General features: G+C 53.8%; 1 protein-coding gene across 2 annotated transcripts; it reads right to left on the bottom strand.

Moving 5' to 3' along the window:
• Positions 1 to 387: 387 nt before the first annotated feature.
• On the bottom strand, positions 388 to 7,426 carry FOSB (FBJ murine osteosarcoma viral oncogene homolog B). 2 transcript variants are annotated; one of them, XM_008577752.1, is made up of 4 exons: positions 7,130 to 7,426; positions 4,813 to 5,133; positions 4,454 to 4,561; positions 388 to 3,020 (listed from the first exon to the last, which is right to left on the bottom strand). In XM_008577752.1, exons 1-4 carry the CDS (start codon positions 7,253 to 7,255, stop codon positions 2,559 to 2,561), a joined length of 1,017 nt encoding a protein of 338 aa, XP_008575974.1. In that variant the 5' UTR covers positions 7,256 to 7,426; the 3' UTR covers positions 388 to 2,558. The 2 variants fall into 2 exon arrangements, with proteins under 2 accessions (XP_008575974.1, XP_008575975.1); XM_008577753.1 differs by lacking the exon at positions 4,454 to 4,561 and having other exon boundaries at positions 2,559 to 3,020; positions 7,130 to 7,255.
• Between the last annotated feature and the right edge of the window lie 5,166 nt (positions 7,427 to 12,592).

Genomic DNA, 12,592 nt, shown 5'->3' with positions numbered 1-12,592 from the left:
AGTGGTCTTTAGTAGTTTGTTGGGCAGATTCTTAAACCACTCTTAAGTACCATTTATGAAGGTTTAACTTCTGCTCAATCCACTGAGTATACAAGGTCCAGCATCAGTTTCCCCATCACCAGTAATCCTCCATAGTAAACCTAACGGCTAATGGTATGCCTCCTTACTTTTTTCTATTAGGAAGAAGTGGCTATGTGTATGGAAAGTCCCCCTGACTGTCTAGCTTCTTTCCATCCTACTGTAGGTTGATTCGCTAGTAGGAGTTCCTGTGCGTGTGTGTGTGTGTGTGTGTGTGTAGTTCCACCAGCAATCTAACCTCACTCCCTCTTGCTGAAAGGAAGCCAGGTAACGGGTGTTGGGAGAAAACAGACACTGCAGCCTGGTGGATGCATTTTAAAAGGCTTTTTATTGGCGACAGTGCAGAACCAAGGGGGGGAGGGAGCGACCCAGTGCCAGTCTACCCCAGTCCCCCTTCCCCCCCCCCGGGGTTAGGTGCAAAATACAAAAAGAGAACCACAAATACAGCATAGGGTGGGGGGTGCGGGGTGTTGGGGATTCAATAAATTGTGGTTGGCAGGGGCAGGCCCTGCTCATGGACTCACACTTACACCCAGAATTCTCAAAGATACAGATTGTAAAAGTCTATGATCTCTCAGGCTCACTCACAAAAATAAAATCTCATGTCCCCAACAAGCCCAGAGTCAGAAGACAGCTGGAGGATCAGAGACAGCCAGAAAGGGGACAGGTGGAAATGGTCAGGTAAAAACAGGCAGAGAAAAGACAGACAGAGAGAGACATTCAGGAAAGAGACAGCCAGAGACTGTCAGAAACAACCAGAGGGGCTGAGACAATCAGAACAGAGACAGCCAGAGACAGGCTGATTCAAAGCTTCCAGAAGCAATGTTTTCAATTCAAGGGCACGCTTTTAGGGCCAACGTGACCTAGGCTGAGGTTGCAGAAGCACTCACGTACTCACACGCGCGCACACACACCCATATATAATATATTTATTTATACATAATAGATATAAGTGCCTTTCGGAAACCAGGAAGGGATAAATAGCTATGGGAGGGGTCTGGGTTCAGGGCAGGAGACGCAGGACAGGGCACGTGGAATGTTTTCCATGCAGCACAGAGGGCGGCGTGGCTCACCCCTGATATTAAAAAATATAAATTTGCCTCATGATAAAATGCTCATGAGGAGAAGCACAGGGAAAGGTGGGGTGGGAGATTCGGGGCTGGGGTTGGGAGATGGGAAGCTGGGATCGTGGGAACTCAGCCCCTTCGAGTTTGTCAGTCCAAAAATATTGGGAGTTGGGAGGGACAAAGCCTCAGCCCTTCAATCTTCTCCAGAAAAATGTCGACCCCCCTCGTTCCCTTTCTAGAGAGGACGTGGGGTGACAAGGGGAGGGAGAAGTTGGCGTCCTAGGCTGGGGAAGGGTGACGAGCCTTAAAGAAAAAAGGCCCAGGTTTGGGGCTGGGGGTCCTGAGGAGAGAGAGAGAGGCCACGCGGGTGGGTAATTGTCACCCTCCTCTGGATTCGTCACTCCCTCGAGTCTAACTCACTGTTGAGGGGAGGAAGAAGGCAGGTGAGGAGGTGGGAGGGCAGACCAAGGAAAGGCTTTGGGGCGTGGGGACACAATCCCTCGGGAAGGGCTCTGTCCCACCCGGCTCCACCCCACCGTCCGACCAACTCATTTCACAGTATAAACACTCCAGCAGGACAAGCGTCACAGCGCCCCCTGCCGCCTGACATCAGAAAGGCCCAACGAGGAAGGCCAGGAGGGGAGGCTGGAAGGTGGGGCGGGGGGCTTGGAATAATACTGCAATCCCAAGGGAGGGCTGGGGGCTGAACCCGAGGGATCCTTAGGAGGTGAGAAATTCAAATCAGAGCTAGTTTTTCTGGGAGGGAGTGGCTGGACGATCAGGGAAGGAAATTCACATTTCAGAATAAGTCTGGGTGGGGGGGAAGGGGATTATCATAGGGGACATCAGCTTCCCCCTAAGGGGGCTCAATTCTGCCCAGAGAATCTAATCCCATGGAAATGCGAGATAAATAAACTAAGGTCGGAGTGCAGGGGGAACCAGCCTAGTCATACTCCTGAAGGGTGGGTGTGGGGGACAGTGGGGGGACGGGTGGCATTTCCTTGTTGGACCTCTCTGCAGAGAACTCCAGCCCACCCCATAGCCGCCCCACAGCCCACCGCCCACACCCTTTCCCTCTAGCCTCACACAGAACTGCCCAAAGGTGGGCGTCACCTCCCACCTCCCCACCCCCAGAGGCTGGGTTGAGGTGAGAGGACAAACAGGAAGCTGGGGGCGTCCATCCCCTCCCCACCCCTGCCCCCAAAGTCACCCGCTCTCCGGCCTCGCCGGGGCACAGAAACAAGAGGTTGCACAAAACACAAGAAGGTCCTCCTGTCCGATGGCAGTGGCGGCAGAGGGTCAGACAGAAGAGCCAGAGAGGCCACACACCCACTTTGTCTCTTCCCCTCTCTCCTCCTCCTCTTCCAAATCTCTCTCCCTTGTGTGTTTGTTTGTTTTGTGTGTCTAAAGAGTTCACAGAGCAAGAAGGGAGGGCGAGTTCAGGGGGTCGGAAGGCTGGTCACTGCCGCTGGTGCGTTGGGCGCCGGCGAACGCGGAGACCTCCGGGCAGGTGAGGACAAACGAGGAAGTGTACGAAGGGTTAACAACGGGGAAGGGGTCGCCGAGGACTTGAACTTCACTGTGTGTAAAGAGAGAAGCTGTCAGGTTGGGGGGTGCGTCTTGGCTGGTCTGGAAGGGCAGGGGCGGTGGTGGCGGGGGCGGCAGCAGCCAGCTGAAACCATCTTCCTTAGCGGATGCTGACCCCGGCAAATCTCTCACCTCCGCCAACGGGCCTGGCCCGGGCCCCTCTTCGTAGGGGATCTTGCAGCCCGGTTTGTGGGCCACCAGCACAAACTCCAGACGTTCCTTTTCCTTTTGGAGCTCGGCGATCTCCGACTCCAGCTCTGCCTTTTCTTCCTCCAACTGATCTGTCTCCTGAGGTCCGGGAGGAAGGAGAAAAGCCATCAGTGACTATCAAAGGTGGGTCATGCCTCCCCTAGACTTCCTGCCGAGGCCCGGGACTGGAAGGCAGCTCCCAACTGAGCGGAAACACCCCCGGAGGTAGAGTCCTGATATGCTATGGGACTTGGGACAAGACCCAGAAGACCTAGAAAGCAAGACCCTCAGTTTCCCCATCTGTCCAATGGATGGTTGCAAAGGAACCAGGTGCACATGGAAGTCTCTGGTGAGCAGGAGGCACTCAGAGGTAACAATTGTTATGTGTTTTTAATGTGTTCCCCACTGTGACTCCTCCTCCTCTACCTCCCAGGGAAAAGATCAAGTAGAGCGGGAAAGCAGAGAATTTCACTGGTTTCCTGATACCAGAGGTAACAGGTCACACTGCAGGCAGAAAGTAGAGACCTCTCAGACTGAGGTAGGACATAGAAAAGAAGTGCTCTTTGGTGGGTGCCATCAGCCCAAATTCTGGAGAACTGTGGGTGGCTGGGGCAGGAGGAGGAAAGTGATGTAGGATAAAATAGTTTAGCTTCACAGACTCTCCAGAATATTAAAGGTAGAAGGGAGACTTGATGAGGGGTTGAAAAGAAACTGAGGCAAAAATGGGTTACCACTTGCCCAAGACAAAATGGGAGAAATGACTGGAGCTCCCCTCTACAAAAGTCCCCCACTTCTCTCCACAGGATGTAGTGAAGGCCAGGAGAGTGGTGCATGGGGTCATAAACCAGGGAAGGGGCTGGCTGGTTAGCTCAGTTGGTTAGTGTGGTGCTGATAACACCAGGTCCAAAACAAAGGTACTACAAAAGTCCCCCACTTCTCTCCACAGGATGTAGTGAAGGCCAGGAGAGTGGTGCATGGGTCATAAACCAGGGAAGGGGCTGGTCCACGTTTAATCCCTGTACCTGCCAGCCACCAAAACAAAGGTTAAAAAAAAAAAAAATCAGGGAAGGGGGTGACCAGCAGTGGACATAACTATGTGGGGGTCTGCATGTGTGCACAGGCTACCCTGTTTGGTCATACCTGCACCTAGTTCCACATATGGAACCTCTGGTTCTCATGCCAGGATAAGGGCACAGGTGGAGGAGAGACAGGGACTGGGGAGACAGGGTCATAAACCAGGGAAGGGGCTGGCTGGTTAGCTCAGTTGGTTAGTGTGGTGCTGATAACACCAGGTCCAAAACAAAGGTAAAAAAAAAAAAAAATCAGGGAAGGGGGTGACCAGCAGTGGACATAACTATGTGGGGGTCTGCATGTGTGCACAGGCTACCCTGTTTGGTCATACCTGCACCTAGTTCCACATATGGAACCTCTGGTTCTCATGCCAGGATAAGGGCACAGGTGGAGGAGAGACAGGGACTGGGGAGACAGCCCCTCTTGGCATACCATCGTCCCACCCCAGGGAGCATTCTCACCGCCTGGAGTCGGTCAGTCAGCTCCCTCCGACGGTTCCTGCACTTAGCTGCTGCTAGCTTGTTCCGTTCCCGGCGAACCCTTCGTTTCTCTTCTTCCTCTGGGGTAAGCTGAATGGGAAAGAGAAAGGCCATGAGATTTGGGGATACAGTGCACCTCCTCCATTCATCTCCCACCTCTTCTGCCCCCAGAACCCCCAGGAGCCAAAAAAGGACCCTCTAGTCCTTGCTGACTGTAGCAAGGATGATAGGGTTGCTACAGCATGGAGGCCTTACTAGACCTCCATCCCAACAGCAAGAAAGTTCTACCTCTCTTGCTTCCTCCCCACCCCCCAGGCCAAGTTCTGATGCCCCTTACTCACCGTCTCCTCTCGGGGTCTCCTGGGCCGGGCTCTGGCTGGGCGGGCAGGCCCAGGTCCACTGGTGGTTCCGCTGGTGGAAGGCCCGCCACTTCCACTAGCTCCGCCACTGCTGTAGCTGCTCATGCCTGGTGTGGAGTAGCTGGTTCCTGGCATATCGTAGGGGTCGATGGCTGGGGGCTGAGAGGCCAGTGGCTGCCCCTGGGACTGGGCCATGGAAGAGATGAGGGTGGGTTGCACAAGCCACTGGAGGTCCTGGCTGGTTGTGATCGCGGTGACCGTGGGCACGAAGGAACCGGGCATTTCCCCGAGACCGGCGCACTCCTACGGGGTGACACATACACACACAGGCGTAGACACACAAACAAAGACACCGACACACACACACCCAACACACATAACACACACCGACCCTGTGAGTTAGCACAGGGCGAGCGGGTGTGGATGTGTGTGTCACAGGCAAAAAGCCACAACACCCACCCTTCCACTACACCGTGACGCAGTGGTTAATGAGAGGATTTCTGCTCAACTGGCTTCTACCTCCTCCTTCTTCCTCGGGGAAAGGTTGCACAGTTCCAGCGGGTGGTGAATCACACCCCGGGTTGGTGACTCTTAGGTGTGGGGGGTGGGGAGGAGGCTGGACATAGCCGGGTGACAGAACCCCCGGGAAGGAGCCACAGCCACACACACAGCCACAACACCCCACCCCCACCCCAGAGGCAAAGGGAGGGAGAGGGAGAGGCCTTAGGCCAAGCCTTCCTCTACACTTACACACATACACACACCCCTCTGTGCGAGCCCATGCAGGGGCGGGGGTCCCAGTTAAAAGAGTGTTGGGGGACGGGCCTTGGAGTTTTAGAACCTCATTTTAAGTAAATGTCTCTACCCGGAGTGAGACTGACACGTGACAGCTTGGGGTGAACGGACAGATAGAGAAAAATGACCACTCGGGCTCCCTCAGATTGTCGCGCAGGGGGAATGGTGTAGGACTTGAGCCCCCAAGCCCAGGCAGCGCTCATCCCCCCCCGCCCGCCAGTGGAATGCTGGAACTGCTCTGAAGGCTTAACTACTCTCCCAGGGGGCGTGGTGAGGGAAGGGCTGGCTCGCCGGCCAATCAGCGTCCTGGGAACCCAGAGGGGGCGGGGCTTCTGGAGACGATCTGGCTGCTTCCCCTCTGGGTAGTGGTTCTAGTCCTGTCCTCGGACACACCGGAGGGACAGGGCGTCCGGAGCAGAGGGAGTGGGAATGTATCTGTGTGTGCCTCGAGGAGAGGGTGACAGCCACCATGTCTCCCGAAGAAACCCGGCATACAAACAGACACCCTTTGCTCTTGAGAGCCGAGAGACCAGATCCCAGTAAGGTACTCGCGGACCCAGTGGGTCACAGAGAGTCTCTCTTGTCGTAACAGGAATCCCCTCGCTCTGCCTCTAGAGGCCCGTAAAAGAGACCCAAGATCTGAGGAACCACGGATTCCGGGGACAGAGAGGAGGAAGGGAATCGTACCCTACAAATAGGAAGGGAAAGTTGATTGGTCAAAGCCTGCGCCGCGGCGACCAATCGGAACGCCGGGTTGCTCCCTCCCTTAGCAACGTGGCCCCGGCGTTCCAAAATAGAACGCTCCCGGGACGTCAGGGGCGGGGCGGACGAAGGGGGCGCCGTACGTGCCCCGCGTCAGACGGAGGATTCCGGCGCGTCAGCCGTTACGCACGGGTCCCCCGTTACGTCTCCGCGCAGGAGGCGGAGGCAGTGCAGCCAAGGGTTCGAGGCCCGTATTCCCTCTAGGTGGAGGGCGAGCTGGGGCCGTAGTCGGCGCTCTGAAGGAGGAGGAAAGGGGAGAGGCTACTGGAAGCTTCCCCGGGACTTTCCCTACCTGCATAACTGCGCTAGCTTCAGGTTGGGACCTGAGCCGGGGACAGTCCCGGGAGCCGGCTAAAAGTTCTCGGTCGGCCCTGCTACCGCACACACATTGCACTGAGCAGCGCATCCCCGCCCCAAAGTTTACCCATCTGCGTTCCCTACCAACGCTCCACGCACACAACCAATTGCAAACATCTTCCGACTCTTTGCAGTTTGCAAAGTGCGCTGTAAGCCTATTCTATGTCATATCCTGGGTTTTGGCGCGTCTGTATTTGGGGTTGGGGATTGCTCACTCCACCCTTGACTTTTCCGACTCTTTGCAGTTTGCAAAGTGCGCTGTAAGCCTATTCTATGTCATATCCTGGGTTTGGGCGCGTCTGTATTTGGGGTTGGGGACTGCTCACTCCACCCTTGACTTTAAAGTAAGACGTACAAAGCAGCACCCCTACCATTTAGAACTTACCTGGGAGGCGGCGGCGGTGGGTGGACTGCCGAAGGAGTCCACCGAAGACAGATACTGAGACTCGGCGGAGGGTGAGGAGCTGCACCGGGAGCCGGAGTCGTAGTCTCCGGGGAAAGCCTGAAACATTTCCCTGGGCACAGGGGGCCCCCTGTGACCACGCTGAGGTCGCCGGGAAGCCAAGGCTATGGCCGGGTGGAGCAAGTGAGATGCGAGTCCGGGGTGAGCCGAGCACGTCCCCAAAGTGTGCTGTCCGGGGAAGCTCGGAGAGCGGGCAGCGTCCTACTCCAACAATAGCAAAGTTTCTGTGCAATCTCACTGCGGTGTCCAATCCCCGACCCGATGCCGCTATGCCTCCTGAAAGTCCAGACTCCGTAGGACCCAGCGGCGAGGCGGGGCAGGGGGCCTCGCTCCCCCAAGGGCGGAAAGTGCTGTTCCGCTGTACAGAATCCGCTTTGGGTGATGTCTCCTCCGCGCGTCCGGCAGGTCCCACTGGGGGAGGGGAGTAACAAATAAGACGAAAAAAGTAAGTCAGTCTTCCCAAAATAAAACGAAGAGGTATCTAGAAGAATCCTTCCAAAAACTTTCTCTCCGGAAAAAAGAAAAAAAGAAACAAATTTCACAGCCCCCAAGAAGAAGAAGAACCACAACAATCAAGTCCCCAAGTCCTGGCTCCGCGTGTCCCCGCCGTGGCCGTAGCTCTCAGTCTTATGAATGAAGCAGAGCCTCCAACCTGTATTTATCTGCCCGGGACCCGCCCCCCTGCTTACGTCACCCTCCCGGCTCTCTACAAACTTTCCAAAATCTCCTGCCCGGCCGAACAGAGCCCCGCGCTGTCCAGCAAGAGGTCTTCCCTAGCCTCAGTCTGGTCACCTGCATGACCCTTGTGGCCCCGGGGGTCTCAGGGGCTGCGTTCCGTGCCACTCGGCGGGAGGGGATCCCGGCCCCGCCTTCCTGGAGTTCCTGTGACGCAATTAGCCATATAAGGAGCTCGGCCGGCGCGGCCGAGTGTTTGTTTGGTATCCTAGCAATGACGTCAGAGGGAATCCCTCGCTCGCTAGCTCGCGCACCCCGCGCGCCTGCGGAACCCGCCCGCGCCTGCGCAGTGCCGTGCCGCCCCGGGGGCTGGTATTAATAGGCGCTTAGACCAGGCAGGGGAGGTTCCCGCTGACCCAGGCGGGGAAGACCCCAACTTGTGGGTCCCCCCTCACCTCTGGCGACCCCTACCCCCGACCCACTCTCCCGCTGGTGCAGCGCCGCCACTGGAGAGGAAGAACAGATCTTCAAAAGGAGACCTTGATTAGTGTGGTGTAGTCACGTAGGCGGGGAAACTGAGTCCCGAGCGGGATTGGAGGGGCTGTGATGCTCCAGGTGAAAGTAGGGGTGGGATGGAATCCCGAGGCTCGTTCCAGCTTCTGTCTTGACTCGCTGTGCGAACTTGGGAAATGTTTTCCATCTCTGAGCTTCAGCTTCAGTTTTCCCACCAAAGGATGGGCAAAGGATGTGTGTCTTGGACCCCGGCTCGCTTCCCGTGTTTGGCGTTTAGGAGGGATGCGGGTTTGGAGGAGATGGAGAATAAAAGTTAGGGCGAAGCCTCCCTGCTGATGGTGTTGGTAACCTCTCCTTCCCATTTTATAATCCTAACCCGAGACAGAAAAAATGTATTAGTATTAGTGGCGCGGGGCGGGGGGAAGATGGGGAAGAATAATTTTTTATTTTTTTTTAAAGATGACCGGTAAGGGGATCTCAACCCTTGGCTTGGTGTTGTCAGCACCAAGCTCACCCAAGTGAGCAAACCAGCCATCCCTATATGGGATCCGAACCTGTGGCCTTGGTGTTATCAGCACCACACTCTCCCAAGTGAGCCACGGGCCAGCCCAGAATAATTAATAATCTATAATTGATGCCATATATTTAGCACTTACCAAGTACCGGCTCCTATGCTAAGCTTTTCAATACAAGATTTGTAATCCTTAAACAACTTTGAGACGTTAAAGGAAAATAATCTTCTTTCATAAAATGATACTCGGAGACATTAAATGACTTGCCCAAGATTCCATTGCAAGAAATTCAAACCCAGAATTGTCAAATTCCAGAGCTCCTACTCTTTCAATTTCTCTCCTAATTTCCGAGATCTGCCAGGTTGGCTGAAACTCCTTGGAAAACCTACGTCTGGGGATTGTTTAAATGATAATGGTGATAATAGTATCTTCCCTTTGTTGGGTGTTTAGAAGCTTTGCAAACCTATCCCAGTGTGGGTTGTACAGTGTGTGCTATTGTAACCTAAGCACAGAGGGGTAAATCTGCTTACCTGAGTCAGCCCAGTTAGCAAGTGGTATTCAAGAGTCTGACTGGAGTGTTTCTGACCCCACAGCCCCCAACTCTTAAGTACTCACTGGGAAGGGTGTCACCAGCTACTTCACAAACCTCAGAGACCCCACCCCTTCCCTCCCAGTGCACAGTCTGGCCTAGCCCTGGGCACAGGGGAGAAACGCTCAGTTGGTTAGAGCACCGCCTTGTTAACACCAAGGTCAAGGGTTCAGATCCCTGAACCGGCCAGCCAGCAATAAAAAAATAAAATTGTTGAATCTCACAAGCCCAGAGACAGGGAGGGCCTGGCTCAGGGTCATACAGCAGGTCTGAGGCAGAGCAGGAGAAGGGGGTGGTTCCTAATTCTCAGGAAAGTCCGGATTCCCTGCCCTAATAGTGGGGAGGAGGTAAGGATATGCATAAATCTGGAAGGACATGAGGGGCGATAAGGGGAGGTTGAAGTTTCCAGACAAAAAGCCCAGCCTCAAGCCCACCTCCTACCCTATTCTCCCACACCCCCTCTGCCACCAGTCAGGAGGGAGGGACAGGGACTGGAAGATGACACAGCAACCACCAGTAGGCAGTGACTTGGCCCCTGCATCAGACAGGGAGTGACCCCTCATTCTCCAGACCATCCAAGCCCCTCATCTTCTCTTCCACGGAATAAAGGAGATACACGAACACCTACTCTGGCTGCCCAAAGACCTTTACATCCTGACACAGGCAGCACATACATCTGCACTGCCACTGTCATAAACTCAGGCCTACAGGGCGACATGTGGGCACTCAGACATTCGCCCACGAGTTGCAACCCACATGGCCACAGAGACACACCTGCATATAGAAACACACACCATCACATGGTTACCAATGCATGTGACACTCGTCTATACACACACAGGGAGACATAGGGAGATGTAGGGTTCGGGTGTACAGCCAGAATGGAACAGGTATAGGCCCCAAAAGCACATGGGGACCCTTAGACCTTTACTACAGGTGCACATGGACACATATGTTCACACACACAACACCCAGAAATCCAGACAGCAACAGACACATACACATACACTCAGGCCTACAATCACACATCCTGCAGAGGCACCCACACAACAACAAGAGCTAATTCTTCTCAAGTGCTTATAATAACATTTAATTCTCACAATGCTCCTATTAGGTAAGAACTATCATTTTACAAGCAAGAAAATAGAGGCTCAGAGAGGTGAAGTCGCTTGCCCAGAGTCACACAGCAAGTAAGTGGCAGAACTAGGATAAGCATGAAGGACATCGGATTCCCAAGCCTGTGCTTTGAATTATTATTAAATGAGTTTATGTATGTCAATTAATTCACACAGAAATGGTCACACTCACGCAGGCACTGGGCATTTATCACCACCCCCCACCTGCAGACCCGGCAGCTAGGTAGCTTGGGCTTTACCACTTAGTGGCTGAGTGACCTCTGGAGCCTCAGTTTCCTCACCTGGGAAAGGAGGACAGGAATAGTGCCCAGTTCATGTGGCTGGTGGGAGGATTCCAAGAATCTCCTGGAATAATGTAGGTGCTTGTTTTGTTATTAAAACAAAGTCCGGGCCGGCCCATGGCTCACTCGGGAGAGTGCGGTGCTGATAACACCAAGGCCCCGGGTTCGGATCCCATATAGGGATGGCCAGTTAGCTCACTGGCTGAGCGTGGTGCTGACAACATCAAGCCAAGGGTTAAGATCCCCTTACTGGTCATCTTTAAAAATAAAATAAAATAAAATAAAATAAAACAAAGTCCCTCTGAACTTTAAACATGTATCCCTTACCGGTCATCTTTAAAAATAAAATAAAATAAAATAAAATAAAATAAAATAAAATAAAACAAAGTCCCTCTGAACTTTAAACATGTATTTTTTTTTTCAGCGGTCCACTACAGGGATCCAAACCCCTGACTTTGGTGTTATAACACCACACTCTAACCCAGCAAATAACCAGGCAGCCCCTTTAAATGTATAGACCTGCCTCCATTTCTGTGGGCCACATACATTTATCATGGATGGGCCCTAGGCACTGTACCTCCTGTGCCTAAGATAGAAGTTGGCCCTGGAGACACACACACCCAGAGTCGCACTGAAACATGCACACAGACATAACACGCACACCTGCCCGTAAAGCATGGGAACAGCAAATTAAGTTCTCCGTGGGGCTCAATCCTGGGGAGCTTCCAGGAAGAGGAGCACTTGAGCATAGGGGACATGGCAGGACCCCTTCTCTGGCTCCTGAGGGCTTGGCTCTGCTTGGGGGAAAGGACAGGGGGAGCCTCAGGGCTGGGGGTAGGGTGGCAGTGCCCCGTACTGTGCTTGCTGAGAACATCCTGTAAACAGCCTTGGGCAGACTGTGCCAAAGGCAGGCCTTGGTAAGTCCTTCTGTCCTTCCTTTAGCAAACCCTGCCACTCTGTTCCTCAGTATCCCCATCTGTAGAGTGAGAAGATTGAATGACGTTGGTCTCTGAAAGTCCTTCCAGCCTCTGAAATTTAATAATGGGAAGGAGGAGGAAGAGGATGGCACTGAAAGCAGATGCTTAGTCAGCTGTGCTTAGCACTTTCACATGCATTATCTCAGTTAATCCTCACACTGCATCAGCCTCATAAGTAGGCTCTGTTATTATCCCTTTTACAGAAAAGTAAACTGAGGCACAGGGAGGTTAAGCCTCAGAGCAGTGCTTCTCAACTGTTCAGGTGATCAGGAATCACCGGGAGATCTGGTTAAAATGCAAATCTGATGTGGTTTTTTGCATTTGCGACAAGCCCCTGCCTGGGTGATGCTGAAGCTTTGGCTCCAAGGACCTCCCTATGAGGAGCGACATCTGTGAACATTTCTGAGACACGAGAGGAAGGTGTGCATGTGCGGGTGTGTGTTCTACTGTGCTGACTGTGACCTCCTTGAGGGCAGACGCAGGCTGATGTAGTAACTGCTGCCTCCTCAGTGCTCAGCATTGAACAGTGAGTGTTCCTGGCTGGCTGCACTGCTCCCCACTGAGCAATCCTGGTGGCCTCCTGGAGAGGGTGTCCGTGGAGGTTCAGGGAAGTGGAGTGGCCCAGATTGAGGACTCTTAGCTTGACCCTCCCAATACCCCTGCATTCTGCAAACTCCCCACCATGGCCCACAAGGCCTGGCA

This window comes from Galeopterus variegatus, unplaced genomic scaffold (assembly GCF_000696425.1).
Source record: "Galeopterus variegatus unplaced genomic scaffold, G_variegatus-3.0.2 Scaffold1573, whole genome shotgun sequence".
NCBI classification, from domain to species: domain Eukaryota; kingdom Metazoa; phylum Chordata; class Mammalia; order Dermoptera; family Cynocephalidae; genus Galeopterus; species Galeopterus variegatus.
Note: the sequence above shows the minus strand (reverse complement) of the source record. Positions and strands in the feature narration are given on the sequence as shown.